The 26,442-nt window shown below is 47.5% G+C and overlaps 1 protein-coding gene across 1 annotated transcript; it reads left to right on the forward strand.

Annotated features, from left to right (window-relative positions):
- Positions 1-6,614: 6,614 nt before the first annotated feature.
- Positions 6,615-26,112, forward strand: RAB39B (RAB39B, member RAS oncogene family). The gene is made up of 2 exons (XM_084814105.1): positions 6,615-8,530; positions 18,513-26,112. The coding sequence occupies exons 1-2, from the start codon at positions 8,316-8,318 to the stop codon at positions 18,937-18,939; spliced, it is 642 nt and encodes a 213-aa protein (XP_084670231.1). The 5' UTR covers positions 6,615-8,315; the 3' UTR covers positions 18,940-26,112.
- The last annotated feature ends 330 nt before the right edge of the window (positions 26,113-26,442 follow it).

Raw genomic sequence — 26,442 nt, forward strand, 5'->3', positions numbered from 1 at the left:
GCTACACCTCCTTTCCGTACCCTCCATCACTTGTCATTCCCTGCGTCTGCGTCAAGCGTCTAGCAAGCCCCCCTCCCACACTCTCTCACTGCCCGGGTCACTATCTATCTCAGGAATGCCAGCAGGAGGAATCTCTGCCAGCTGCTGTGCCTGTGAGGGATGAGCTGGCTCCTCTCCCACGGATTGCTGATCTTCCTCAGAATCAGAACTGCTCTGGGGTTCTATCGGCTCAGTTTCCACCCTGACACTTATCTTTTAGTCTTACCAGTTTGCCTTCTAGGCAATGAGTGCTTTGTGACTGGCCATGCCCATCATGGCAGCCATATTATGTGTGGGCAAGTTCCCCCCCTTGGCTGCCATTTTGTGAGAATGCCCACAGCACTCTCTCAAAATGCCAAATGTGCCCACCGACCCAAAGAGGTTAGAGACCCTTTAGATGTAACATCACAGTTTCCTTCCTGAACTAGACCCAAAGTGCACGGCTCCTGTCTAAAGGACCATCCCTCTTTCAAAGCCAAAGTGCATGGCTTCCTTCTGTTATCACATGATGGCTCTAGCCACCTGGAGATGTGCTTATCTGCAGCCATGTGCTGAACTCCACTTGAGGATTACCAAACCACCTAGCAGCCTGTTTCCCCTGATATCCATCTAGTTGTGGGAGTGTGATAGCACCGGGCTCGGGCTTTTTCATCAGCATACGGCATCCTTGAGACGCTGTCACACCCCGGCAGAGTGCTGTACTGCACCGCTTGCCTTGGCCTCCCCACACCACATGGCTTGGGAGTTAAAATGGCCATCCCACACCACCTGGAATTGATCACAGCACTGCAGCCTGCTAGCACCCGAGAAGCTCCCTGGGTCCAACCACAGTAGCAGGGGATGTACTGTTTTCATAAAATGTCTGCATTTTGTGGATTGTCAGGTGCCTTTCATTCCATCGCCCGTTCACTGGCAGAATTTGTGGTTTTAATGTTCTATATATTTTAAATTGTTTTATTGTGTGTTGTTTGGTTTTAGTTTTTGTGAACCGCCCAGAGAGCTTCGGCTATTGGGCGGTATAGAAATAAATAAATAAATAAATAAATAAATAAATAAAATTTGATTTTTTTTCCCAATTTCCCAAATGCGCAAATACGCACTTGTAAAAGTCCACGAATCCCCCCCAAAGTGCACAAATCCTCCCCCCCCATGTGCATTTTCATGCCTTAGCCTATGGGGGAATGCACATTTTCAGCGGTTGGTGGGTTTTTTTGTTTTTTGTTTTTAGTTTTATGTATTTTTCTACATCTAAATTTGCATTAATGTCTGGAAAGTTTTTTTAAAAAATGGTCTGCAAGTCCACAGAATCCATGCAACTCAGGCAAAGCCAGTCCTCTGCAGAACCCACTGGTTGGATTCATAGAAATCCGAACACATTTTATTCCACTGTGGATTTCTCCAGCATCCCTACCCACTACTCCTTAAACCCAGGGCCTGATTCATCCAGCCTTCCCCCAACCCGTTGCCCTCCAGATGTTTGGGACTACAACTTCCAGGACTCCTGACCACTGACCATGCCGGCTGGGGCTGATGGGAGTTGGGATCCAAAGAATCTGGAGAGCACCAGGTTGTAACCCTCCATCGGCTTCAAAGACCAGTGCTGGAAGGACACACCAAGCCCCCTAGTGGGCCTTGTGTCTGCCTTGGTCTTACATCCAGCACCCTTGGGAGCTATCCGTGGTGCTGACCACTTGCAGCTTGTATCTTCGCAACCTCTGGCCATGCAGGTGCCAGCCTGGAACACGAGAGGCCCAGAGAAATGGCTGCTTTCTCATAGGTAGGTTGAGGATGGCTGGCCTAGAACGTAGCCATCCGCCCAGCCATTAGAGACAAACACTTCTTCACATAGCTAGGAGCATTTCACCAGCTGCCTTGGGTGGAATGGACATGCCGTTGCGCTGCTTGGCTCTCCCAATAGGCACATGTGTGTTGCTCTTCAGAGACCTGCCCTGCCCTCTCTTTGCTCAATTTGGAGGATGCGGCTATGACCCCAATGCCTCAGGACCACCTCTCTCCATATGAACCTACCCAGTCCCTGAGGTCAGCTTCAGAGCAGTGGAGGCTGGTGGCTCCAATTTCAGTGGAGCTGTCAATCCGTTCCGGGTTTCAGTCAGAACTCTAAAGGAGCTATCCAAGGTGCAAACCCTAACTCCCCAAATTGGGCTCAGCACACTTGGGAGTTCTGGAGTGACCGAAAAGGAAAAACTGGGTCACACCAGTGGCTTTTTTTTTCACTGTTGTGTCTAAGTATGCAGAACATGAAGGTGCCCTGGTCACCTTTCCCATATATGCCAAAGTTCTTCTGCCACAGCCTAGAAGAGGGAGCTGATGGATTTCTCAGTGCCATAGACAGCAAAATCCACAATGAGATAATGTGATAAGTTTTGATGATTGCTCCTTCATCCCCGGAATGCAAGACTGATAAACTCTCTACTCTCTCTATTCCATAAGCATGGTCAAAAATGGGCACAGAAACATATAGGCCAAGTCATTGCGATCACTTTCTTGGCTGTAATATAGAGAGAGGCTAGTTTGGCTTTTGGCTGCAAGAATGGTCCCTTCTTAAAATGTCATTTTGCTTTCTCCTGACTGTGGAAATAAAAAGTGGCTTAATATTTAAGGCTTAATATTTAAGGCATGGGTAGGCGACATTGGTGGGTCCAGGAGCCATTCCCCCCCCCACGATCCCCCTCCCCATGAAGTACACTCCTACTGTCACTGTACCTCCAAATTTCATGGCAGCAGCAAATACGTTACTGGTTTGCCACTGATTTTCAGTGACAAGCTGCTAAGAAAGCCTAAAGGGGCCAAATTTCAGTTGTTTACAAGCAAGATTTGGCCATTTTAGGCTTCCATAGGGGGGAGATAAAAAGGCGATGAAAATAGTTATGTAGTGCTTACACTCATAGTTCTAAGCCTGGTTTCCAGCATGGTGCCCATAGTATACCCCACTCGGGGCACCTGCAGGCTCCCTGCCCCTCCTGCTTTTATTAGTTGCTTAAGATTTTGTTTTATTTTTTACCTGGGGGGCTGGCATGCTGCAAAGTGAAGTGCTCCATCATCCCAGAATGCAGGTCACGGAATAATGGGCTCAAGTGACAGGAAGCCGGATTCCAGCCGAACATCAGGAAACACTTCCTGCCTGTCAGAGCAATAGACTATAGAACCCATTCCCTAGGGAGGGGGTGGGCTGTCCCACACTGGAGGCATTCAAGACGAGGCTGGACAGCCGTCTGTCAGGGATGCTCTGACTTGGATGACTGCATTGAGCAGGGGGTTGGACTCGATGGTCTTGTAGACCCCTTCCAACCCTACGATTCTATGATTCTACGCTCTCCTCCAGCTCTATGTATGTATGTATGTATGTATGTATTACATTTATATTTATATTTATATGCCTTTTTTCCTCCTTAAGGAACCCAAGGCGGCGTACATAATCCTCCTCCTCTCCATTTTATCCTCACAACAACAACCCTGTGAGGTAGGCTGGGCTGAGAGTCTGTGACTGGCCCAAAGTCACCCAGTGAGCTTCCATGGCTGAGTGGGGACTAGAACCTGGATTTCCCAACTCCCAGTCCAACACTCCAGCCACTACACCACAGCACCATCTTTACTTGGCTTCAAAAGGTGGCCTTGTATTTTGCAGCTCAGACCACACCTCTGCCTTAGGTTCTTGGTCATGTTCCTTTTCTTTTTGTCTCGCCAGTTTGCCTTCTGGGAAATGTGTTTCTGGACTGGCCATGCCCACCCACCTCAGCAGCCATTTTATGAAAGAGCAAGCCAGTCCCCCTGCCTCCCCACCCATGGCAGCCATTTTGTGAGGTGCCCACAGCACTCTCTCAAAATTCCAGGTGTGCCCACTGACCCAAAGAGGTTGGGAAACCCTAGGTACTCTCTTTGGGCAGAACTACATGATGCAAAGGTCACAGGCAGGGCTGCAACAGTGAGAGGACAGTGCAGGAAGCCCTGATCCCCTCAAGAATATTCCAGAGCCCTCCTTAGCTTTTCAGCTTCAGTCAAGTACATCTCTATCATGGGGATGGGCAACTTGTGGCCCTCCAGATGTTTGGGCCTACAACTTCCATCAGTCCCAGCCAGCATGGCCAATGGCAAGGGATGCTGGGTTTTATAGGCCAAACCACCTGAAGGGCCACAAATTGTCCTCGCCCGCTCTGTCCCCTTTTTTCCTGTGGAGATATAATGAAAAGCAGGCAGGCAAGATTCAGTCCAATTGCACTAAGCAAGATTCACCAAGCGCCTTATCTGGCTCAGTATAAAGCAGCTTTCTATGTCCCAAGAGCCGTCATAAAGGTGTCTGGTCTCTGCAAAGGCATAAGAACAGCCAGGCTGGAACAGACCAAGGGTCTATCTAGTCTCTGCTATATGGAGATGAGAGAGGATGCAATTGGGATGGGGAGGAAGGCTATCAAAGATGGTGATGCAGAGGCAAGAAGAACCACATTATGGGATGCAAATGTGAAAAGGGAAGGGATAAAAAAACAAAACACCACTGGGTTAAAGATCTAATATCTTAAAAAACATAAGAATGTGAGAACCATGCTGGATCAGACTAAGGGTCCATCTAGTCCAGCATTCTCTTCACACAGTGGCCAACCCATGGGAAACCCACAAGCAGCTTATGAGTGCAACAACTCCCTCCCACCCAGGTTCCCCAACAAATGGTGTACATAGGCATTTGAAACTGGAGGTAGCATATAGCCATCATAGAATCATAGAATAGTAGGGTTGGAAGAGGCCTATAAGACCATGGAGTCCAACCCCCTGCTCAACGCAAGTCAGAAGCATCCCTGACAGATGGCTGTCCAGCTTCATCCTGAATGCCTCTAGTGTGGGAGAGCCCACCACCACCCTAGGGAATTGGTTCCATTGTCACATTGCTCTAACAGTCAGGAAGTTTTCCTGATGTTCAGCTGGAATCTAGCTTCCTGTAACTTGAGCCCATTATTCCATGTCCTGCATTCTGGGATGATTGAGAAGAGATGCTGGTCTTCCTCTCTGTGACAACCTTTGAAGTACTTGAAGAGCACTATCCTATCTCCCCTCAGTCTTCTATTCTCAAGGCTAAACATGCCCAGTTCTTTCAGTCTCTCCTCATATGGCTGTGTTTCCAGTCCCCTGATCATCTTTGTTGCCCTCCTCTGAACTTTTTCCACTTTGTCTGCATCCTTCTTAAAGTGAGGCCTAAACAGTGCTGACTTGAGGGGAACTAGTACTCCATGTGATTTGGAAGCTATACTTCTATTAATGCAGCCCAAAATAGTATTTGCCTTTTTTGCAGCCACATCACATTGTTGGCTCATATTCAGCTTGTGGTCATCATCATCATCATCATCATCAATGTTACTGTTATAACTGCTGCAGCTGCTACATTTTTCTAGGGGATGTTCAGATGTCAAAAGATAAGACAGTCCTTATCTGCAGTCTCACAGACACAACGCAAAAGGAAAAAGGAATGAGAATGGAAGAGGAAAGCAAGGGCTGGAGCAGCAGCTCCTTCTCTAGCCAATGAGTAAGGCTTGGTTGGCCTGTCCCTGGCAGTGATGCTCTTCCTGGAAGGCGAAAGGCACAGGCTCCCAGTGGCCCTTGGTCCTGTGGCCAGTGGCAGTGGCCACCCTTCATTCCTGCAGTCCCAGGGCAACCAGCAGTTGGAATAGAGTGTACCTTCTGGCATGGATAGGGGATAGAACGCTAGACCATGACTGTGGAGATCCAGATTCAAATCCCTACTCAGCCACGAAGTTCACTGGTGATCTTGGGCCAGCCACTAGCCCCAGGGCCTACCACTAGGCAGAGTGAAGCCATCGCTTCAGGCAGCACATGCTGGGAGGCGGCAGCAAGGTGCTGGAGGAGAGGCCTGCTGCCATGAGGCCTGCCCTGCACCCCCTAAGTTAGCCTGCTCCCTTCAGGTGCAGTGGAGGATGTTGCACCATTGTCAGTGCTGAAGACAGATTCATCTGCCAGTCAGCCGGCCTTTGTACATGGAACGGGAGAGGTGCCATCTTGTTTTTTGCCTCAGGTGGCCAATAGTATTGGTCCAGCCCTGACTAGCCCTCAGACTAACCTACGGGGCCTACCCAAGACCTTGTCCTGCCTGAGGCAGAGAACAAGATGGCGCCCCTCCCATTCTGTGTACAAAAGCTGACTGGACGGCATTTGAATCTTTTTTCCAACAACGGAGAGGGGACCCCATCCTCCACAACACCTGAAGGCAGCAGGGGTGCTTAGGGGTCACAAGGCAGGCCGCCTGGCACTCACAGTTCTTTCTCCTCCAACACCTTGCTGCCGCCTCCCAGAGTCTTCCACCTGAGGCAGCCACCTCACTCTGCCTAATAGTAGGGCCAGGCCTACCAACCTACTCCATAGGCTATATGTGATTGTACAATATTGCAGGGGGAGGGGGAGAACCATGCACAACTTCTAGAGCTACTTGGAGGAAAGGTGGAATATAAATGTGGTGTAATGATAATACATTAATGTTTTCCCACAGTTCAACTTGCCACTCAAGTAAATAAACATGTAATACTGGCCCACAGAGCTGTTTTTATTTTAAACTTTGTTTAATTATTATGCCTAGTACAGCGAGCTTGCAGTCAACAAATACAATAAAGGTCAATTATTCAAAATAAATAAAACAAAATAAAAAGAAACTGCATTCCCATTCTTGTCTGGATTACATTAACAGTAGAATGTCCTTACAGCACCCTTCATTTAATTAGATCCCTCCAAAATGCTGTTTGGGGTATTGGGGGCTCTAAGTTGTATACTGCTGGCTTCATTTGGGCTATACCTCCCTGTCTGAGTGGTCAGAGGGTGGCTGATTTGAAGATTAAAATCAACACAGGGTATGTTTGTTGGTCTCACTCTGTGCATTGCTGTCCTTGATTCTTAATTTTCCAAAGCAGATTTATCCACTAATTGCCTTTTGTTGTAGAAATTGGGGTGTGCATGTGTGCGTGTGTGTTTTTTTTTCTTTGTTGAGAGCTGCTATTTGATTTTTTGTATTGCGGTAGGCCGCTTCTTTTCTAAGCAACGCAGTAGCATCAGAAGCCTAGAAGTGGCTGCGCCTCTCTTCCGGGCAGTACAGTAACGCTGCTGATGCCAATGATGAGTCAGACCGTTTGGTGCTGATGCTGCTGCCATTTCATCAGTTCTGTGATCTCGCCCGCATCCCTTCTCCTCATCTCCATCTTTGAAGCGCTGGCATCTTCATGGGGGTGGGGGGGTGGGATGAAAAGGAAGGTGGCTTCTCTCTCTCTCTCTCTTCCTCTCTCCGTCTCTCGACCTCCTCTGGAGGCGGATCAGCCTCGCGGTGGAGCTAAGCGGCCCCCCTTGGGAAGCGCCATCCTTCCCGCCTCTGGCCGCCTTTCTGCCTGAAGACCTTGAGGTTTCCACGGTAGCGCTACCTCCCTAGGAAGGCCACTTCCCCGCCTGTCTCTTGAGAAGGCCCGGGAGCACGCTTGGAGCACCCGACCGGCCTCCTCTACAGGGGGATGGATCCTGCTCTCAGGACACTCCCCAGGAGAGCATCCCGGCCCGGCCGCCAGGATTCGGGGGGCGCCTCGATCCAGCCCGACGGTCTTCCCGAGCACTGAACGAGGGGGCCGGAGGGCCGCCTTTGCTGATCCCGATTTGGGGGCAGGGGAGGGCGGGAGAGGGAGAGGGCAACCTTTTTCCGCCTCCGGACCACGGCCAGCGCGGCGGCGGCATGGCGGGCCTTGCCTCGGCGCCGGGCGGAGCGACGGGCTGAGCGAGGGAAGGGGAGGAGAGGCGCGAGGCGGGCGCAGCGCGCGAGGCGCCGCTGTGCGGCTGCGGCGGGGGAGGCCGGAGGCGAGGCTGCGCCGCCGACCTTCCCGTCGGCTCTCATCGGGGGGCCCCGCGGCGCGTGGATGAGCCGCAAACGCGGAGGAGGAGCAGCCCCGCGCTCGGCGCCCCGCGCAGGCCCCGCGCTCCCCGCCTGCGACGCCCGGGGGCCCGCGGCAGGCGCCCGGCGGCTCCCGCGGCGCTCCCGCGGCCCTTCCCCGCGCGCTCGCTGCCCCCGCCGCTGAGCGCGGCGAGGGCCCCGCGGAGGGGCGGGGAGCGCGGCGCGGGCGGCCGGCGGGCGGGCGGGCGGGCGGGCATGGGCCGCTCTCCGTAGGCGGCGCGCCACGCGGGGCGCCCGGCGGGGCGCGCCGAGCGGCGGCACTGCGCCTCCCGCGGCAGCGGCGCGCCGTCTCCGGGCGCGAAGGCGCGGCAGCCGGCGGCGGCGGCCCTGCAGCATGGAGGCCATTTGGCTCTACCAGTTCCGCCTGATCGTCATCGGCGACTCCACCGTGGGCAAATCCTGCCTGATCCGCCGCTTCACCGAAGGCCGCTTCGCCCAAGTCTCCGACCCCACCGTGGGCGTGGATTTCTTCTCGCGCCTGGTGGAGATCGAGCCGGGCAAGAGGATCAAGCTGCAGATCTGGGACACGGCCGGGCAGGAGCGGTTCAGGTGAGGCGGCGGGGCGGGAGGGGGGCAGGCCGGCCCTTTGCCCGGCGGGGGCGATCGGGGGGAGGTTAGGGGCAGGCCGGGGGAGGCGCTGCTCTCGCCTCTGCCCTCCCCCCCCTCCATCAGTGCCCCGTCATTGTTTGCGTCTCCGCGGAGCAGGCTTCCTCCTGATACTGAAGGAGGGTGCGGGGGGGGGGGTCGCATCTTGCTTTGTCATTGCGGCGATGGAGGTCCACGCGTGGGAGGGGGGAGGGGACCCTGGCGGGAGCCTTGGGAAGGGGAGGGCTTCGGTCACAATAGGTCTGCCTCTCCCCACCACCACCGAAATCTTCCTTCCCTCCAGTGTAGGCTGGTGGCTCCGATGTCAGTGAGGCTGTGAATCCGCCCTGCGTTTCAGTCCGGACCGTCCAGAACTCCGAAGGAGCTATCCAAGGTGCTGAGGCCTATCCCCGAAGTAGGTTCAGGACCCTGGATAGCTCCTTTGGAGTTTTGGCTAGTTCTGACTGAAACCCAGAGCGGACGCTCTGCCCTGCTGACGTCGGGGTCACCAGCCTCCACTGCTTCCCTTCAGGCATCCCTCCAAACACAGCTGTGGACCCAACCTGGTGAAGCCAGGTGCACCATTGGGCAGCTGCCAGGGAGAGTCTCAAAGTGATCCCATCCCGGTAGGCCTTGCTTTGGGGGCTGAGGAATGAGCCCCGGCAGTGCATGGCTGGGCCGGGCCGGGCCGGGCCACAAGAGATCTGGACCAGGTTTCTTCAGGCAAACTTCCCCCCACCCCCTGCGGATGTGCAGGCCAAAGCAACCATTTTGTTTTGCAGGCAAGTAGGGTTGGACTTTGGGGCCAAAGTCTGGGTCCTTGCAGCACAGGGGTCCCCAAAGGACCATCCAGGAAGCAGCATGTGATGAGAGGGCAGCAGGGCAGGAAAGGCAAACTCCATTTTATTCCTGTCCTCATTGTGATGCAATGATTTAAGCGAGTCTAAAATGTGAAATTGCACGTGCTCAGAGTTTTGGTTGTTGCCGTGTTTTTCGATCATGGTTGGCAAACTTTATTTTGGTTGCTTATTGCTCTAACATATCAGGAATGTAGAAGCAGTGGTAAAGCATAGAATGGTGGTTGGAGGGGGAGAAACCTTAGTTGTGAGCTTCACAACAGAAGTAATAGATGTGGTCATCTAAAGGGGGCCCCTATAAGATGATGAAGTCCAGGGCCTAAAATTGCCTGGCTGCTCCACTGATTGCAGGAAAGGGGTGCACTGACTTTAATAATGGAGCAATAAAATTCCTCTGGGTCTGGTCCACCTTGTCCTGCCCGTTGTCCACCTGTCCAAGTACAGGCCTCTCAACAGAAAATGAGGCCATTGGAGCCTCTCTCTCTCTCTCATCTGTATGCGTCCTGCATGTGTCAGGATGCTTGATGCAGCAGCACGTTCAAACAAGGGGTTTTTGTGTGCAGTCTACGGTGGTACAGCCCCCTCCTCCAGAGAGGACTGTACCACCTGCCCTAAAGAACATCTGGGCCTGTTCGTAATGTATTTTAAAAATGGAGGAAGTCCTTGAAGATGCAAGCCCTTCAAAAATTTATAAGGGCTGGAGGACGTAGGTTGCAATCCTATACCCACTTGCCCAGGAGTAAGTCCCATTGAACACAAAGGGATTGACTTTTGAGTAGATATGCATTGGAGTGATGTTGGGGCCTGCCTTCTTGCTTGCTTGCTTTGTTGCTGACTACTAAAATTTTTGGCCAATGCATTTCCAAACTTCTCTCTAACTAACCCTGAGAACTAGAAATATAAAGCTTGCTTGTCTTGGGGTTACGGGCAGCGCAGGCAGCCACACCAAACTGGCTTGAGGGAGCAATACGTGATGTGCAGGCTGAATGTTGCCCTGTCAGCAGTGTGTGACCCTTTTTTCCTGCCACGTTATGGATGGATGGATGCTTTTAAGGCAAAGACAATGACATGTTTTTCCTACAGAAATACTGGTGCTTAATTCTGACCCTGCACAAAGAAAGGAAGACATTTGTGCATTGTCTCACTTAACACTTTTTTTTAAAAGCAAACAGGATGCTCACTTTAAGAAATACTATCCAGAGATAGGGACAATCTTTCCGGGTGTAGATATATAATTGCTTCTGTATGCACACTGACTTCATTATCTCATGTGGGGTGGGAGAAAGTTATTTACTGATTACACTCATACCCCATCTGTCCTCCAAGGAGCTCCAGAAGGTATACATGGTTCTCTTCCCCAACCCTCACCCATTTCACAACAAGCCTGTGAGGTAGCTTAGGCTGAGAGATAGTGACTGGCCCTAAGCCATCCAGCAAGAGCTTCATGCCAGGGTGAGGATTTGAACCTGGGTTTCCCAGGGTCTGAGGTCTAACACTCTAATAAAACCTTCCCCGGTCAGGCGCCCTTCTCTGGATGTGTTGTACTGCAACTGCCATCATCCCCCACCAGCATGCCCAATGGAATGCTGAGTACTCTAACATCATTATACCACATTGGCTCTCAGCATTAGATTTCAGCATCCTCCAATCTAAAATCTCTTAGCCTAATAATAAATCCTGAACTGGAATAACTGACAGGTGGTTCAGTGCTTCCTGGGTCTTACTTTTCTTTTTTTGAAATTTCAACAAAACAAAAAGGGAAAGAAAAAACAATTGTAGGTACATACATTTGAATATATCAGTTTCAATGCATGCCTATGAAAATATGACTTTCTAAAAATTATACATAAATTTCAACAAAAGCAGACCAAATATCCAAATAAATATCCATTTGCAGGTGGCATCTAAACACCACCTGTTCAAAGGTTGAAAGCATTGTCAGGTCTTCAATCCATTGCATTATAGGAGGTGAGCGTTTATCCTTCCAAGGTTGTGATATCAGCCTTTTTAGCTTCCCGGGCCTTACTTAAACGTGAGAAAAGTGTTCATCTTCTGAGATAAACCAGAGTGACTTGAGCTTTTGAGGCTGGGGGGCAGGAGAAAGTGTTGGCTGCACTGATCCCCACCAAACCTAGGAAAATGAGGAGTTAGTGGGGTATGGCAACATCCGTCTGAGGAAAGGGCAACTCTCAGACAATATGGCAGCATCTTTCTTAACAAATTGCTTCTAGTTTTGCCCAAAAGTTCTGCATTTCTCTATTCTGTTGCCAGCAGTGGATTCAATGACAGATCTTCTTCTAGCCCATTCTGCATAATCATTGCTCTTTGAAGAACAGGGCCTTTTCTTTGGAAGAATGCTGCTCAAATCATCCCTGTTATATTGGTCATTTATATTGGGCATTTTTATCCCTGCCAAGGATATGCATGTTTTGGACAGCATGTGTCGTTCTCCATCCCCCAGTGTATTTGATCTTCTCAGCAACCCTGTCAGGTAGGCTAGGCTGAGAGAGAGTAACTGGCCCAAGGTCACGAACTGAAAGCTTCACACCTAAGTGGACATTTAAATCTCTAGTCCTAGTCCACCATTCTAGCCCATGGTTGGGCAACTTATTTTGCCTACAACTCCCATGTTCCTTCACCGTTGGCTATGCTGGCTAGGGCTGATGGGAGTTATGGCCCAAAACATCTGGAGGGCACCGGATTGCCTGCCCCACACTCCCAAGCAAAGAAGGACTTTGGTAGGACTTTCCTCTGCTCCTTGCCAGAGCAATGCATCTTGGGATATGGAAATGCTTGCACATGCGTTTCTGCAGTGCTACAATTGGTCGGTTGTACAGCAGCCCCCTGGCGATTCCAGGTTTGTGCAAACAGAATCACATTTTTGATTTAGTTTCACTTTTTTGATAAGAACATTCAGAGAGCCTGCTCTGACCTGGTGCCTCCCAGATGTGCTCCCATAATTCCCATGGTCATGCTGGCTGGGAATGATGGGAGTTGGAGTCCAACACATCTGGAAGGCACGAGGCTGACATAAGAAGAACTGTGCTGGATCAAACAAAAAGTCCATCTAATTCCAGAATCCTGCTTCCCTTGATGTCCAACCAGATGGTTCTCGGAAGACCACGAGCATGGGTAATAGCCTTCTCCTGTGGCTGCTCCTTCTCCGTGGACACTCAGTGGCATATTGCCCCAAACATGGAGGCTCTGTCTAGCCATGATGGCTAATACACCCCTCCTGCTCCTCCACCATGAATTCCTCAAATCCCTTTTTAAAGCCATCTAAGCTAGTGACCATCACCACATCTTGTCTCAGCGAGTTCCACAGATTGCACACTGTGCGAATAAGTTCTTCCCCTTGTCTGTCCTGAATCTTTCATCGGATGGCTCCCATCTTCTAGCATTATATGAGAGGGAGGAAGAAATGTAGGCACATAGGGAGCAGCCTTATACTGAGTCAGAGCATCAGCCCATCTAGCCCAGTATTGTCAACACTGACTGGCAGCAGCTCTCCAGGGTTTCAGGCAGGATTCTTTCCTAGCCCTACCTGGAGATCCTGGGGATTGAACCTGGAACCTTCTGCATGCAAAGGAGGGGCTCTGACATGTAGTTACAGTCCTCCCCAGCTACTTTTTCCCCACCCTCAGTGGTTCAGCTAAGTAATTTCAGACCCTGGACTTAATGGTTTGAAAGAGGCGGGCAGCTTTCGACAGCCATGTTGAAAGCACATGGTTGAGAAGCACATAACTACCATTTCTCCCCGCCGCTCCATGCAGTACGACGATTTCTACATCCCTGATATATATATGCAGAGCAACAAACAGAAACAGGAAAAAACTGGTTGCAGCCCTGATTCAAAAGAAACAAATTCTGAGCATGTGCCGTTCCACATCTTAAACTCATGTAAATCATGACTACAGGAATAAAAGGGAGTTTGTTTCTGCTGCCCTAAGCTAAACACAGTTACCATTTTGTTGCAGGAAGGGATAATAACTTGAAAGTAAATATTTTTAAAATGAGCATGTACATACTCTGCACGCCACGCCTTGACTATAAAATGTGTTTGTTTTTTTAATGAGGATGCTTCACACCCAAGCCAATCCAGGTACCTGTCTGCCACTACACCTGTCATCTGCGGCTCTCTGGGCGGACATTTGGGCAGTGGAGGCTGGTGGCTCTGATTTGGGGGGGGCTGTGAATCCATTCTGGGTTTCAGCCAGAAATGGCCACAACTCTAAAGGAGCTATCTAAGGTACTGATCCTAGTTTGGGGATAGGGCTCAGCAACCCGCCCAGGCTGCACCATTTCCCACCATGCATTATTTTATCATCCTCTACTATGCGTCTGTCCGGGTTCCCCTTATGACCTGGACCCCCTGAGCAACTCCTTAAGGATCTCTTGCCTCCTTAGGAGTCACACCTTCTTTTACCTTCCCCTTTCCAGTAATGTGGGATTTAGGCTGTAGGTGTGGGGTGACTGACACTCTAGACACAGAGTTTAACCACAACAGTTTACTGGTAAGTTAAAGCAAGCAAATCACAAGTAAAGGCATTTACACAATAGAGCTGAGTGATACAAAAGGCCTTAACAGAACATAAAAGTTGCAAAATGCAAGTTCCTTTACCCTAGCTGTACTTAGACGTCTCCAGGCTGCTTCTTCCTGCTCCCTCTTCAGGCTCTGATCTCCCTGACTCTGCTCTTACTGGCCGTCTCACTCTCTTTATATACCCTCGTCCCTCAAAACCGAAAGTACGGTTTCAAACCTGAAGAAATGAAAATTAACTGGGGAAATGAAAATTAAACTTAACCGGGGAAATGAAAATGAAACTTAACCGGGGAAATGAGAGATACTCCCTCCCCCCTGCCAAAAAACAAAAAACGCAGGCCTCTAAGCCTGACCCTTTTCCCCTTTGCCTCTGTAGGCCTCAAACCTTCATAGTGTCTTTTCTGCCCCACCACTAGTTACCCCCTTTTTCTGATCAAAAAAGTCCCACATGCCAATATCCTACTGCCCTTATACAAACTTACTGTGTGACCATACTTGGAATACTGTCTACAGATCTGGTCACCATACCTTAAAAAAGATAGTGTAGTGCTGGAAAAACTGCAGAAAAGGGCAACTAAAATGATCAATGTGCTGGAGCAACTTTCCTATGAGGAAAGCTTAGAACATCTGGGACTGTTTAGCTTAGCTTAGAGAGCTTCGGCTATTGGGCGGTATAGAAATGAAATAAATAAATAAATAAATAAATAAGAGAATAGAGGTGTACAACATTACAATTGGTGGGGAGAAAGTGGATAGGGAGACATTTTTCTCCCTCTTATAATATAATACTAGAACCTGGAGTCATACTGTGAAGCTGATTGGCGGGAGATTCTGGACGGAGAAAAGGAAGGGCTTCTTCACACAGCACATGGTTAAACAATGGCATTTGCTACCACAAGATGTAGTGATGGCCACCACTTTGGATGGATTTAAAAGGAGATTAGAGAAATGCATGGATATGGCTATCAATGGTAGCTAGTCACAATGGCTCTATACTATCAGAGTAGCAGAGGGAGTATGCCTATGGACCCTAGTTGCTGGGGAACATGGGTGGGACAGGTCTGTTGTACTCATGTCTTGCTTGTGGGTTTCCGGTGGGCAGCCAGTTGGCCCCTCTGTGGACAGAATGCTGGACCAGATGGACCCTTGGCCTGATACAACAGGGCTCTTATGTTCTTAAATATTCTGTCCTTTCCTCCAACCCCATGATCATTCTGGTTGCACTTTTTTGCACTTTTTCCAGCTTTGCTTAAGATGCAGCGATCAGATCTGTACATGGTTTCCCAGCATTCTCACACAACACTCTGGCACTGCCTTCCCCCAAGCCCAGTGCCCTCCAGATGGGCTGAACTACAGCTCCTATCATCCAGCAGCCAGCAGGGTCAATGACCGTGTTGGGTGGGGCGTGATGGGAGTCGTAGTCCAACACATCTGATGGGCACCAGGTTGGGGGACGCTGCTCTAGTTCATGGGAGGAAACAACACTTCTCTGATAATAAAACACTTTCTGCATGCAGGATGGTGCCTTTGGATGTCTTCTGAGATTTGTAGAGCTGGAAGGAAGCAAAGAACCTACTGAGTTCAACACACTTCCAGTCAGAAGAGTAGCATAAATCCCTTCATCCTCCCGTATCAGTTCCTACCATCAAATTCAGGGGTGGGCAGAAGTTAGATCAGAAACTGCCGGTAGATCTCTGGATGATTTGCACTAAATCATCAGTAAATTCTCACTCCCAATTGTTTAACGATAGCAACAACACCTATCCTGTAGTAGTAGTAGTAGTAGTAGTATCATCATTATTATTATTATCAACAACATTTATAGGCAACTTTCCCCAAAAACGACCCAAGGCATCTTACAACAAGGATTAAAACATACCAAAATGATTTAAAATGGCAAAAAACAATTAACAATAAAATACCAAGAACAGATGAAACAACCAAATTAACATTTAAAAGACCCATCAAATGCCTGGGAGTAGAGGAAAATCTTAACCTGGTGCTGAAAAGATTACAATGTTGACACCAGGCGGACCTCACTGGGGAGAACATTCTGCAATCGGGGGGCCACAACCGAAAAGTCTCTCTCCCTTGTTGCCTTCCTCCGAACCTCCCTCGGAGGAGGGCCTCAGACATTGTTCTGGAAATATTATACTGTGAAATGTAGAAAGCTTGGGGCAACCAAGGGTGGGTTTTTTCATGGAAGGACTGTGAGTTGCATTCAGTTCTGGAACCCCACAAAATTCTGAATCCTGGCCTCAGAATTCTAAGTGCATTTCTTTTGTTGGTGGCTCCAGGGGTCTATTAAAAAAAACACCCCAAAGTTGAACTTGCAAACCTGAAGTCTGCACATTCCTGGCCTTCTCCACCTCCGGTGGGCCACAAGTGGCAAGGTGGTATCCCCTTTCTCGCCATGGCAAGGGACCTGCACCGCAAATACCTCCCCCTGACTCAAGCCTCCCCACATAAAACTTAGAACCTTATTAGGACGACTTGGCTAGGACAGCCTTGGCAGATCAATTGAATGGAAGGGGAGCCTGGTGTGAGAAGCCCAATGACCCTGCTGCTAATGACCCAGTTTAAGCATGCAGCAGGGTCTCATGAGAAGCATTTTTTTGCTGGGCCACTTCAGACTACAAGTAGAGGTTAGCGTGTTTAATTGATAACCAGTGTGGTGCGGTGGCTAGAGAGTTGGTTCAGGACCTGGAAGACCAGGCCCTGGAAATCCCCACTCAGTCATGAATCATAGAAGAGTAGGGTTGGAAGGGGCCTACAAGACCATCGAGTCCAACCCCCTGCTCAGTGCAGGAATCCAAGTCAGAATGCAGGAATCCAAGTCAGAATGCAGGAATCCAAGTCATGAAGCTCACTGGGTGATCCTGGACCAGTCACTCTCTCTCAGCCTAGCCTGTCAGGTCCAGGACATGAGTGGCAGGTGTCCTTAACTAGAATACCAAGGGTGATGGAGGTGGGTGCAGAACCAAGGTTCCTCAGGCAAGGGTCAGACACTGGCGAGGCATCGCAGGGCCAGAGGCAAGAGCAGGCAGAGGTTAGAGACAAAGAAGGTGTGGGCCTCCCCGTTGCTGGAAGCAGATGACCCTCTTTTGGGAAACCTTGGTTCTCCGCCCACCTCCATCACCCCTGGTCCCAGTGTTCTAGTCAAGGACACCTGCCACTCACATCCTAGACCTGACATAGCCTACCTTAGCGGGAGGGGGAAGGACCATGTATGCTGCTTTGAGAAATGATGGGATATACATGTAATTAATAATATTGCATCTGTACCCCCCCTCAAAATCCAACTCCCCTCTTTGCATGTAGAAAGCTAGTATGTCAGGGCGGGTTCAGCTGAGCCTTCTTTCTGGCGTGCTGTTTTGTTTCATTTTTATGGGCATGGATGGAAAGCATTGAGACATGCAACCTCCTATCTGTAGCCTAAAGTAGTATAGTTAGGATGGCCAGGTGTCCTACTTTACAGAGCACAGTCCTCTAGTTGAAGGGCTATTAGAGGACAGTCCTCTGTTTGAAGGTGTCCTCTATTTGAAAGGATGTCCAGTCCAAGTCTGGATTAAAGAGAAAGAACCATCAAATGGGAGAGCAGCGGGGGCCTTGGAGTTGCCCATCACCAGTTAGCAGCACCTGCACAGCATACAGAGCAAGGTGCACAGTTCACCTGGTCACAGTTTTCCCCACTGTGGCGTGATGAATCTCTATTAAAATTATAGTACTTATTTTTAAATGTGCATGTATGCATGTAAATTAGCATATGCAAATGCGATGCAAATCAGCTTTTAATGGGCACTCTTAAATATAGTCCAGGTCAAAGGTCACCATTTGATTCTGCTGCAGGTAAAACCCGCATCTCCATAGCCATCCCTCCTCTGCCCTCTAGCCTAAGAATACATTGGGCTGTCATGGTTTATCTCAGTGCATTCCTTCCCCGAGCAAACGTTCCCAAACAGAGGGTGCACGTTCAGTTAGTCGGGGGTTAAATGCAGCCCAGTTTTATTGGAGAATTGGCGCATGGCTGGTTTGAACTCGACAATGGCCAATCAATCCCTTTTCTTGCCACCAATTCAGCTGAGATTTGTAAAGGAGCGAAGTAGGAGGAAACTGGAAAAGACTGGGACGTTTGTGTGTCCAATCATCACACTTGGAAGATGCAGCCCATGGAGGGAGAGCTGTGGACAAACCGAAAGTAAACAAAGGGGAGCCATTGTTCAGTCAATTGGTCAATTTCTAGAGGCCCCATGGGAATATAAAACAACGTTGACAGTGGGGTGGATCATCTTTGCATTGTCTTGTGCAAATCCCCTTCATTTCAGTTTTGGACACCAACTGCCAACAGCCCCAGCCAGCCTGGGCAATGGTCATTAATGCTGGGAGTTGTTGTCCAAAACATCTGGAGGGCACCAGGTTGGGGAAGGCTGCTCTGAATACATTTGCATCCATTGGCTATTTGAACAAAAGAAAGCTATTTGCAACTAGCATTTTCCTCCTTAAAAATGGTCCTTATTTCCTCCCCTGGGCTGTCGTTCTCTTTCAGATCCATCACCAGAGCCTACTACAGGAACTCAGTTGGTGGCTTACTCCTCTTTGACATTACAAACCGCAGGTCCTTCCAGAATGTACACGAGTGGCTAGAGGAGACCAAAGCTCACGTCCAGCCATACCAGATTGTCTTCGTCTTGGTGGGTCACAAGTGTGACCTTGACACTCAACGGCAAGTCACCAGGCACGAGGCCGAGAAACTCGCTATCGCCTATGGCATGAAGTACATTGAGACCTCTGCCCGGGATGCCATTAACGTCGAGAAGGCCTTCACCGATCTGACTCGAGACATATACGAGCTTGTGAAAAGAGGGGAAATTACCATCCAGGAGGGCTGGGAGGGGGTCAAGAGCGGGTTTGTCCCCAACGTGGTGCATTCCTCCGAAGAGGTGGTGAAATCAGATAGGAGATGCCTGTGCTAATGGCTGAGTCCAAGCGAGGAGAGATTACACCAAACTTTACTAACCAAAACATACCCTGCTATATGAATTTGGTATGACAGAAGAGAAGGTGGCAATAGCACAGCAAGCCCAGTGCATTGGATCTTGGAAGAACAGAATCACCGGGGGGTTGTAAGCCCCATTCAGTAGGAATGAACCCAGATGCATGCTTATAGAGTAGGAGATGGAGCGACGTAAGACAGAAAAGATCCAGTAGCGGGTAGTAAGTGTCAGGGAATTTTACATGCCCTGTTTTAAATGAATCTGTCATTCAGTGCTTTGTGTTGAAGCCACAGTCAGGACAGCCGCTTAATATGAGATGTATTTAGAGCAGGAGCAAGAGAAAAAGAGTGAAATCTTGGCTTCGATCAATATTATATTTTTCGGAAGATTAAAACATAACACAGTTTGCCATTCTTTCAACAGTACCCTGAAGGTTAGTGCAAAAAGGAAAACATGTTGACAGACTGGTGTCCAACCCTGTACCTTGCTACAATATAAACGAAACCCCTTTTAAAAGGGAAGGGGAAAGCATTCATCATTTAGGACCATTAAAATGCAGCCCAAGAAACCAAACAAACAGATAGATATTTTCCTTATCGGGCCCCTTGCGATGGCATGATAAAGAAGTGGATGGATTGACCGTTATCTCTTTAGTATTACCCATTTCCAAATTTGCCGTAAAATCCATAATCAGTGCTGGAAAAAAACTCTCAGCCACATACAACCATGCATTATTTCATAGGTGGGCTATTGCTTCAGTTGGGATGTGGATGCAGCCCAACCAGTGCCTACCTGCCTTGGGGCAATTATAGGCCACTAAAAAACCAAATTTTCCTGAAGGGGAGATCTTTTTTGTTGCCCCTGAAAAAATGAGTTCAGAGGAACCATTTGAAGGTGAAGGCAGCAATTTGAAAAGAATGTTCTGCTCCTAGAACGGTTCCTTTACCAGCAGCTGCAGAAAGGAAACTAAAGAAAAGGGTGTGGGAGGAGAAATGCCAGAAGGAACTCTTTTTTTAATTTTGAAAGTAGGATTGGATACAGAGCTGGCCTGCACAGCCTTAAGGAAGCCTTTGTTTTTCACGTTAGACCATCAACTGGTGGATATTTGCTTTAAAGAAAACAAGCAGTTCAAGTGAAGAAAGGTATCCAGTGCGGCTAGTCTGAGTACCTAGGGAGAATGCATTAGCAAGATATACAGTTCATGTGTGCGAAGAATGTAAGCTTAATGTGCGTAATGGCTGGATGGAAATTAGACGTAACAAGGTTGACTCCTGGAAGCAGGAAAGAACAGAGGTTACTTGTGTGTCTTTTGGAGGTACTGGGCTGTACAAGATAGTTTCCTCTCTCTCTTTTTTTAAACCAAGATTAATCGGTATATCTTCAAATGCATTTCCACACTTCACATCGTTTACATATGACCATTTTGCAAAACACCCAGGCCATTCTGATAGGACACACATTACAATGTGAATGTTTGAATTTAAAATTGGAAGAGAGTGAGGGAACCAATTACCTAGGGAGAGTGAGGGAACCAATTGCCTAGGGAGGTGGTGGGCTCTCCCACACTGGAGGCGTTCAAGACGAGGCTGGACAGCCATCTGTCAGGGATGCTCTGACTTGGATTCCTGCATTGAGCAGGGGGTTGGACTCGATGGCCTTGTAGGCCCCTCCCAACCCTACTATTCTATGATTCTATGAATCCCTCACAAACTACTTTGACATTTCAGAAGGCTGGCATGGGCAGATTAATAGGGAAAGTGTTTATTTCTAATCAGTTTATTTCCACAAGGTTAATCAGTTTATTTCCACAAATCAGTCCAGTATCTAACTTTGCCATTTATACCATCAATGTCCTTCTTGAGGCAAGGAGAAAAAGTGGGTAAGGGCCATTTTGGGGTTGTTTGCCTTTTTTAAAAGGCAAAGATATTTAAGTTTGTTGCTTATGTTTTGGGCTCAGGCGACATCTTTCTTCTGTTCATGTGATAATAACTTTGCAATGGTCAGCTCAGCTCAAGGCGGCTTTTGCAGACTTATTTATTTACTATTTATTTATTCAATTTAGGAGTTGCCATATCACTGAGGCTCTTAGGGCAACATACATAATAAAATCAATATAATAAAAGTAGTGATAAAACACATTAAAATATTTGTTTTAAGTTTTAAAAGCAGCAACAATAATTTAAAATAATATAAAAAGAAGAGATAAATATCGAAGCAGATAAGACAGGAGTGGGTACCATGAGGCCGTGGGGCCTACCCAATTCTGCGGCACCCGCTGCCAATGTGCCAACAAAAAAAATCTGTGGTTTGCTGGTGAAATTTGGGGGCAAATTGTTACAGAGCTTAGAAAGACCAAGTTTAGCCTGCGTAGCAGCTTGTCAATGGATTTTGGCAACAAACTGCTAATTTTTTTTACAGGTCCAGTAGCAGCAGGAGTGTGGTCTGGGGGGTGGAAAGTGGCCGCCAGACCCCCCCAAAGTTACCCTTCCCTGAGCTAAAACATGGGAAAAGGTGATTTAAAAATACATCATTAAACATATAATTAAAAATAAAACAAGCAGCGGTTAAAAGTTCTTTTGAATGCCTTTTAAAAGCTCTTGAGCTTGCGCGGGCAACTACAATGGGATTCTGATATAAGAGACATTTCATCTCAGTCAAAAATAGACATGAGTCTTTACAGGTAACATAAACAGGGAAAAAGGCTCCTGGTAAATGTAGTCCATCCTGACTTCTTCTTTCATGGGAGTCATCGTATATGTGGGGATTCTAAAACAGGGATACATACAATAGATGAGGGGAGGAACTCCACATATAATCACGCCATATTATTGTCAGGGGGGTTGGATCCAGATGTAGGGTGCAATCCTATGCACGTTTAGACAGAAATAAGACCTACAACACCCAGCATTCCCCATCCAGCATTAGGGAATATTTAAATGGGACATCAGTTAGTCATGACTAACTTACATCCCATTGATTTCACTGAGTATTCTCGAAGTATGATTAACTCTTGATCCAAGCCATTGCTAATACTTCACAAGTGTTCAGGTTGAACCCAGGCATCAGAAGAAGCTCTGTAGTTATACCATGGGGAGGTCTGGCCCAAATCTAAGCTGTATCTTGCTCCCATTCCATGAAGGAATGGAAGAGTGGGAGGATGGAAGAAAACTAAGTCCTTCTAATTAAAAGAGATTTAAGGTGCAATCCTATGCACGTTGAGCAGGGGGTTGGACTCTATGGTCTTATAGGCCCCTTCCAACCCTACTATTATATGATTCTAAGTCCTACAACTCCTAGCATTCCCCAGCCAACCATGGAGGCTGGGGAATGCTGGGAATTATAGGAGTTTTGTCTGCCTAAACATGCATAGGATTGCACCCTTAGGGTGCAATCCTGTGTATGCTTAGGCAGAAAAAAGGCCTACAACTCCCAGCATGCCCCTGCTGGCATAGCTGGCTGGGGCATACTGGGAGTTGTAGGCCTTTTTATGTCTAAACATGCATAGGATTGTGCCTTTAGTCAATTATTTGAGCTTCAGTTGAATAATTGATCAATTAAACCTGCATAGATTTTGATATAGGAAAAATCACTATAATGAAATAGTTTATTCTAAGAGTGCTAAGCTGACATGTTCATTGCCTTTTAGGGAGGTTTATTTGTAAACCTCTCTAGAAGCACGAGTTTCCTGTTTCTGCATGATAATGTTGTGGTTTGCATAGTATGTGGTTTTCATACTAAGGCCGGATAGGGTCGCATTCATTTTTAATTTTAAAAAACCAAATCACCATGTTGATCATCTCCATTTTATTTTTTTTAAATACTTACTTGCCAGGTATTGAAAGATATGCTTAAGCACTTTACGTTGCAGAAGCGTGCAGCTTCATCTTACACCGGCTGTATGTGTGATCGCTGTTGGAGTAGATCAGAAGAACTTATACTTGCTAACTTTATAAACAGACCCCGCAGTACTTGTTCATCCGCTGTTAAATGCTACATATTTCATACACATCTGTTGGTCCAGTTTCCAAAGGACGTTTGTCACACTACAGCACCATTTAAATAAATGGGACATAATTTAATTGCAACTAAGTCAAGCCATTGCTTCCTTAGCAGCACGACTAGCTTTCTCTGGATTGGGGGCATCTATCCAGCTGAATACTGCCTGACTGGAATCAGCTTTCTGAAGTTCAAGGCAGGAGACTCACCTAAGATCTTTTAAACTGGAGATGCTGAGGAACCTAGGGCTTTCTGCATGCAAAGCATGTGCTCTCCCACAGAGCAATATCTCCTCTCCTTCATGTTCTGCCAATATAATCTTAAGCATGTGTACTCCGGAGTCAAGTCCAATTGCATTCTTAGGGACCATCTCCCTGGACTGTTTAGGATTGTAATTTACCATAAAATTTAGGTTCCATACTCAAGTCAGCATGGCAGAAGTGTCCATTTTTCCCACCCACCTGAAGAAAATGTCACTTTAAAAAAAAACCATGGCTCCAACCCATTCTAGAAATCTCTCTCTCTCTTAGGGACATGGCAGACGATGGGAAATCTTGCATAGCATTTATCTAAAATAACTCTAGTGCAGTCAGACATTTTGAAAGAAAACTCTAAGAGTAAGTAAAATCACCTAGAGAGGATATAGATTCATTAATCTGCCAAGCAATTATTTGTTTGTTTTTCCAGATTCAAAGATTAATTCAGACATTGTGTTTTAAGGTCGTTGCTGTTATTTTTTTATTTTATTTTTTAAAATCAGGCTTGAACATGGAGATTTGGGCGGTGCTCTTAGCAATGCTTATGCAAAAACACAATTCACTCCAATAGAAGGTCTATCCAACTGCACAATGGCAGGTTTCCCTTCTCTTTTCCCTGTGTTTGCTCTTTTGACTGTAAGCAGTATAGTTCAAAAATGATGGCCTAGCCCAGATTAAAAATAAAATCATGCATCTAGAGAAGTTTGCTCATACCTGGAGTCTTTAATTTGTATTGTATCATGTATTAGAATTACAAAAGAAAGTACAATGTATAGGAGATAATAAAGTTCTTAAAAGTAAACGTATAATAACTCTGATCAAAACCCGCGATGTAATCTTTTTCTAATGCCTTACATTTTTAGGCAGCTTATACAAATAAGTGATGGGGTTGGGGGAGGGGGAATCCTGTAAAAAAAAAATAGAAGGGGCTTAACTTTGTAAGATGAAAAACCTCATCATTTTCTTAACTGGTTTCAACGTTTTGACTACTACAAGAGAAACAGGATGCTAATAGTTAAAAGGAAGCTTTTTTCTTTTCTTCTTTCTTGCTGTCTGGCAATGACAAAATAAAAACAAGCCTATTTATTGGTTAGAAATTCACAATCTCAGTCTGCATGCTGGATTAAAAATTTCTCAACCTCCAGATCAAAACGATACTGTATACTTTTCCTAGCTTTCTGTTATATGCACTGTAATGAATTGTGAGAAAAATATGCTGTATTTAGCTGTGTGTGAATGAAAACTATGCCTGTATCTAGCAAAATGGTTAATGTGATTATGTGACATTCAAAACTTGTAAAGAAATATCCATGTTTTTTATTTCCTCCTCTGCCATTTTTCATCAAACATCTAGTAACTCTGTATTCAGCAATCGTGGTGGAAAAAACCCCAATACAGAGTAGATGAATAATAAATATACACACTGTTTATAACAGAATCCACTGGCGTTTTTAAGCTGTAGGTATCCACAGGTCTGCTTGCCACTTATGATGTTGCATGTTTCCCAGTGGTTATTATTGTGCCAATCCATGATGAATAGATTGTTCTATACAGCCAGAATGGGAAAATGTGAAGGATTGCTGGAACCAGTTCCAACCTTCCTGCAAGATAGTACCGCTCTGGAACTAGTTCCAACCCTCCTGCCAAATAGGACTGGCCAAATCCGGCTTTCCAGTCACCCCAAATACCCAGTAGCCACCCTCCTAGGCCGAGAGGCACTGAAATTAGCACTGAAGTTATGCAGAGAAAATCATGCCAACTAAACATTGGATAAAGGTTTATTAAGATAAAAATAAAGGGGTAGAGGGAAAGGGAAGAATGGAAGCAGCAAGAGGGTACAAAGCCAATTTACTTAAACATACACCAAGAGCTTTATAAATGCACACCCAAGCAAAATAATAAAGCTACCTGGCCTACTCTTAGCATACCTAAGTATGGGTCTCACAGGATAGCAACCCACTGTCTACAGGTCCAGAACCACCAGGACATGGGGAGACCCCATGCCTCGACCTCAGCCCTATTCGAAAGCCCAGCGCTGGCAACCCAGGGCGGCTCAGCCCCTGGGTGACCTGCCCTTGCCTCTGAAGAGGCTGGAACTCCCCACCAACTCCGGCTGTTGTCACTCCCCAGTTAACAGGGACTGCGCCTGGCCTTGAGCAGAGGGCCAGGGCACCTCCAGATAACATACAATTCCAGGTGGTTGCATTAGGCGGGACAACATGGCCTAATCTCAGGATGGAAAACAGGCCATCACTCTTGACAGAAAGTTCAGATTTGACCATTGCCAAGGCTACACAGTATGAACTACAGGACCACAGCGAATTCCTGTATTACACATAGCCAACTGTTGACCTGAAATGCATGAGAATGATGGGCCATGTGTTGCCTTAGATCAGGGATGCAGAACTTTAGGCCTCAGGGGCCAAATCCAGCCCAAATGAGCTTCCCATATGACCATGCCCCTTCCCCCCCCAGCTGTTTGGTGGCTTCCTGGCTTATGCACAGCCATTTCCCTATTCTAAAAGGTTGAAATGCCTCTTCTGAGGCAGTAGAAGCTTTAAGCTAAAATATGCTGGTAATTTTGGCCCTGCCCCATTTCCATTTGCCTTTGGCTCTGCCCACCCCTGGAATGCAGCCCTTAAGAGCTTCTCTGAAATGGAATTCAGCTGAAAGAGGTTCTCCATGCCTGCCATAGGTGCATTGCTCTTCTTCCGGAAGGTCATTTGCAGTTATACTTTTGAGAACACAAAACAGCTGTGATGTTATATGGAGTCTAGCCGAGAACTGTTTGCTGGCAAATGTACACCTTGTCAAGAACAGGGCTGGCCTTTGCACCCAACACCTTCATGCACTGGGTCAACTGCAGTAGCAGGCAGGGCTCTTTGCCAGCACTGCCCTGGTCCCTATTTTTAAAATGTTTCCAGTGTATACATCCTGGCTGACATAGCACTGCTGCTGGGCACTCTGGGAAAGAAGGTAAGGGTGCCATTTTAATTTTCCATAATGCTTTGGAGTAACAACATCAAGAGCATTCTGGGAAGTTTAAAGAGTGGTTAGACTCCGATAACTGGTACTGGTCAGAACACAGCTACTGCCACTGTCTATTATAGGAACGCGGACACAGCCAGCAATGGAAGAGGGGGCGAGCACTAGACAGCACTTTGTCCAGAGTCCTCTCAAACCTGGATCTGGCCCTTGTCAGGAAAATTGGTAAGGGGAGGGTAGAAGG

This window comes from Heloderma suspectum, chromosome 9, assembly GCF_057233095.1.
Source record: "Heloderma suspectum isolate Gila_16-S chromosome 9, 16-S_ref, whole genome shotgun sequence".
NCBI lineage: Eukaryota > Metazoa > Chordata > Lepidosauria > Squamata > Helodermatidae > Heloderma > Heloderma suspectum.

Excerpts from the sequence above, each read along its gene's own strand:
- RAB39B (XM_084814105.1), top strand. The coding sequence starts at position 8,316 with ATGGAGGCCATTTGGCTCTACCAGTTCCGCCTGATCGTCATCGGCGAC. Across the intron at positions 8,531-18,512 it reads GCCGGGCAGGAGCGGTTCAG|ATCCATCACCAGAGCCTACT; the intron begins GTGAGGCGGCGG and ends GTTCTCTTTCAG.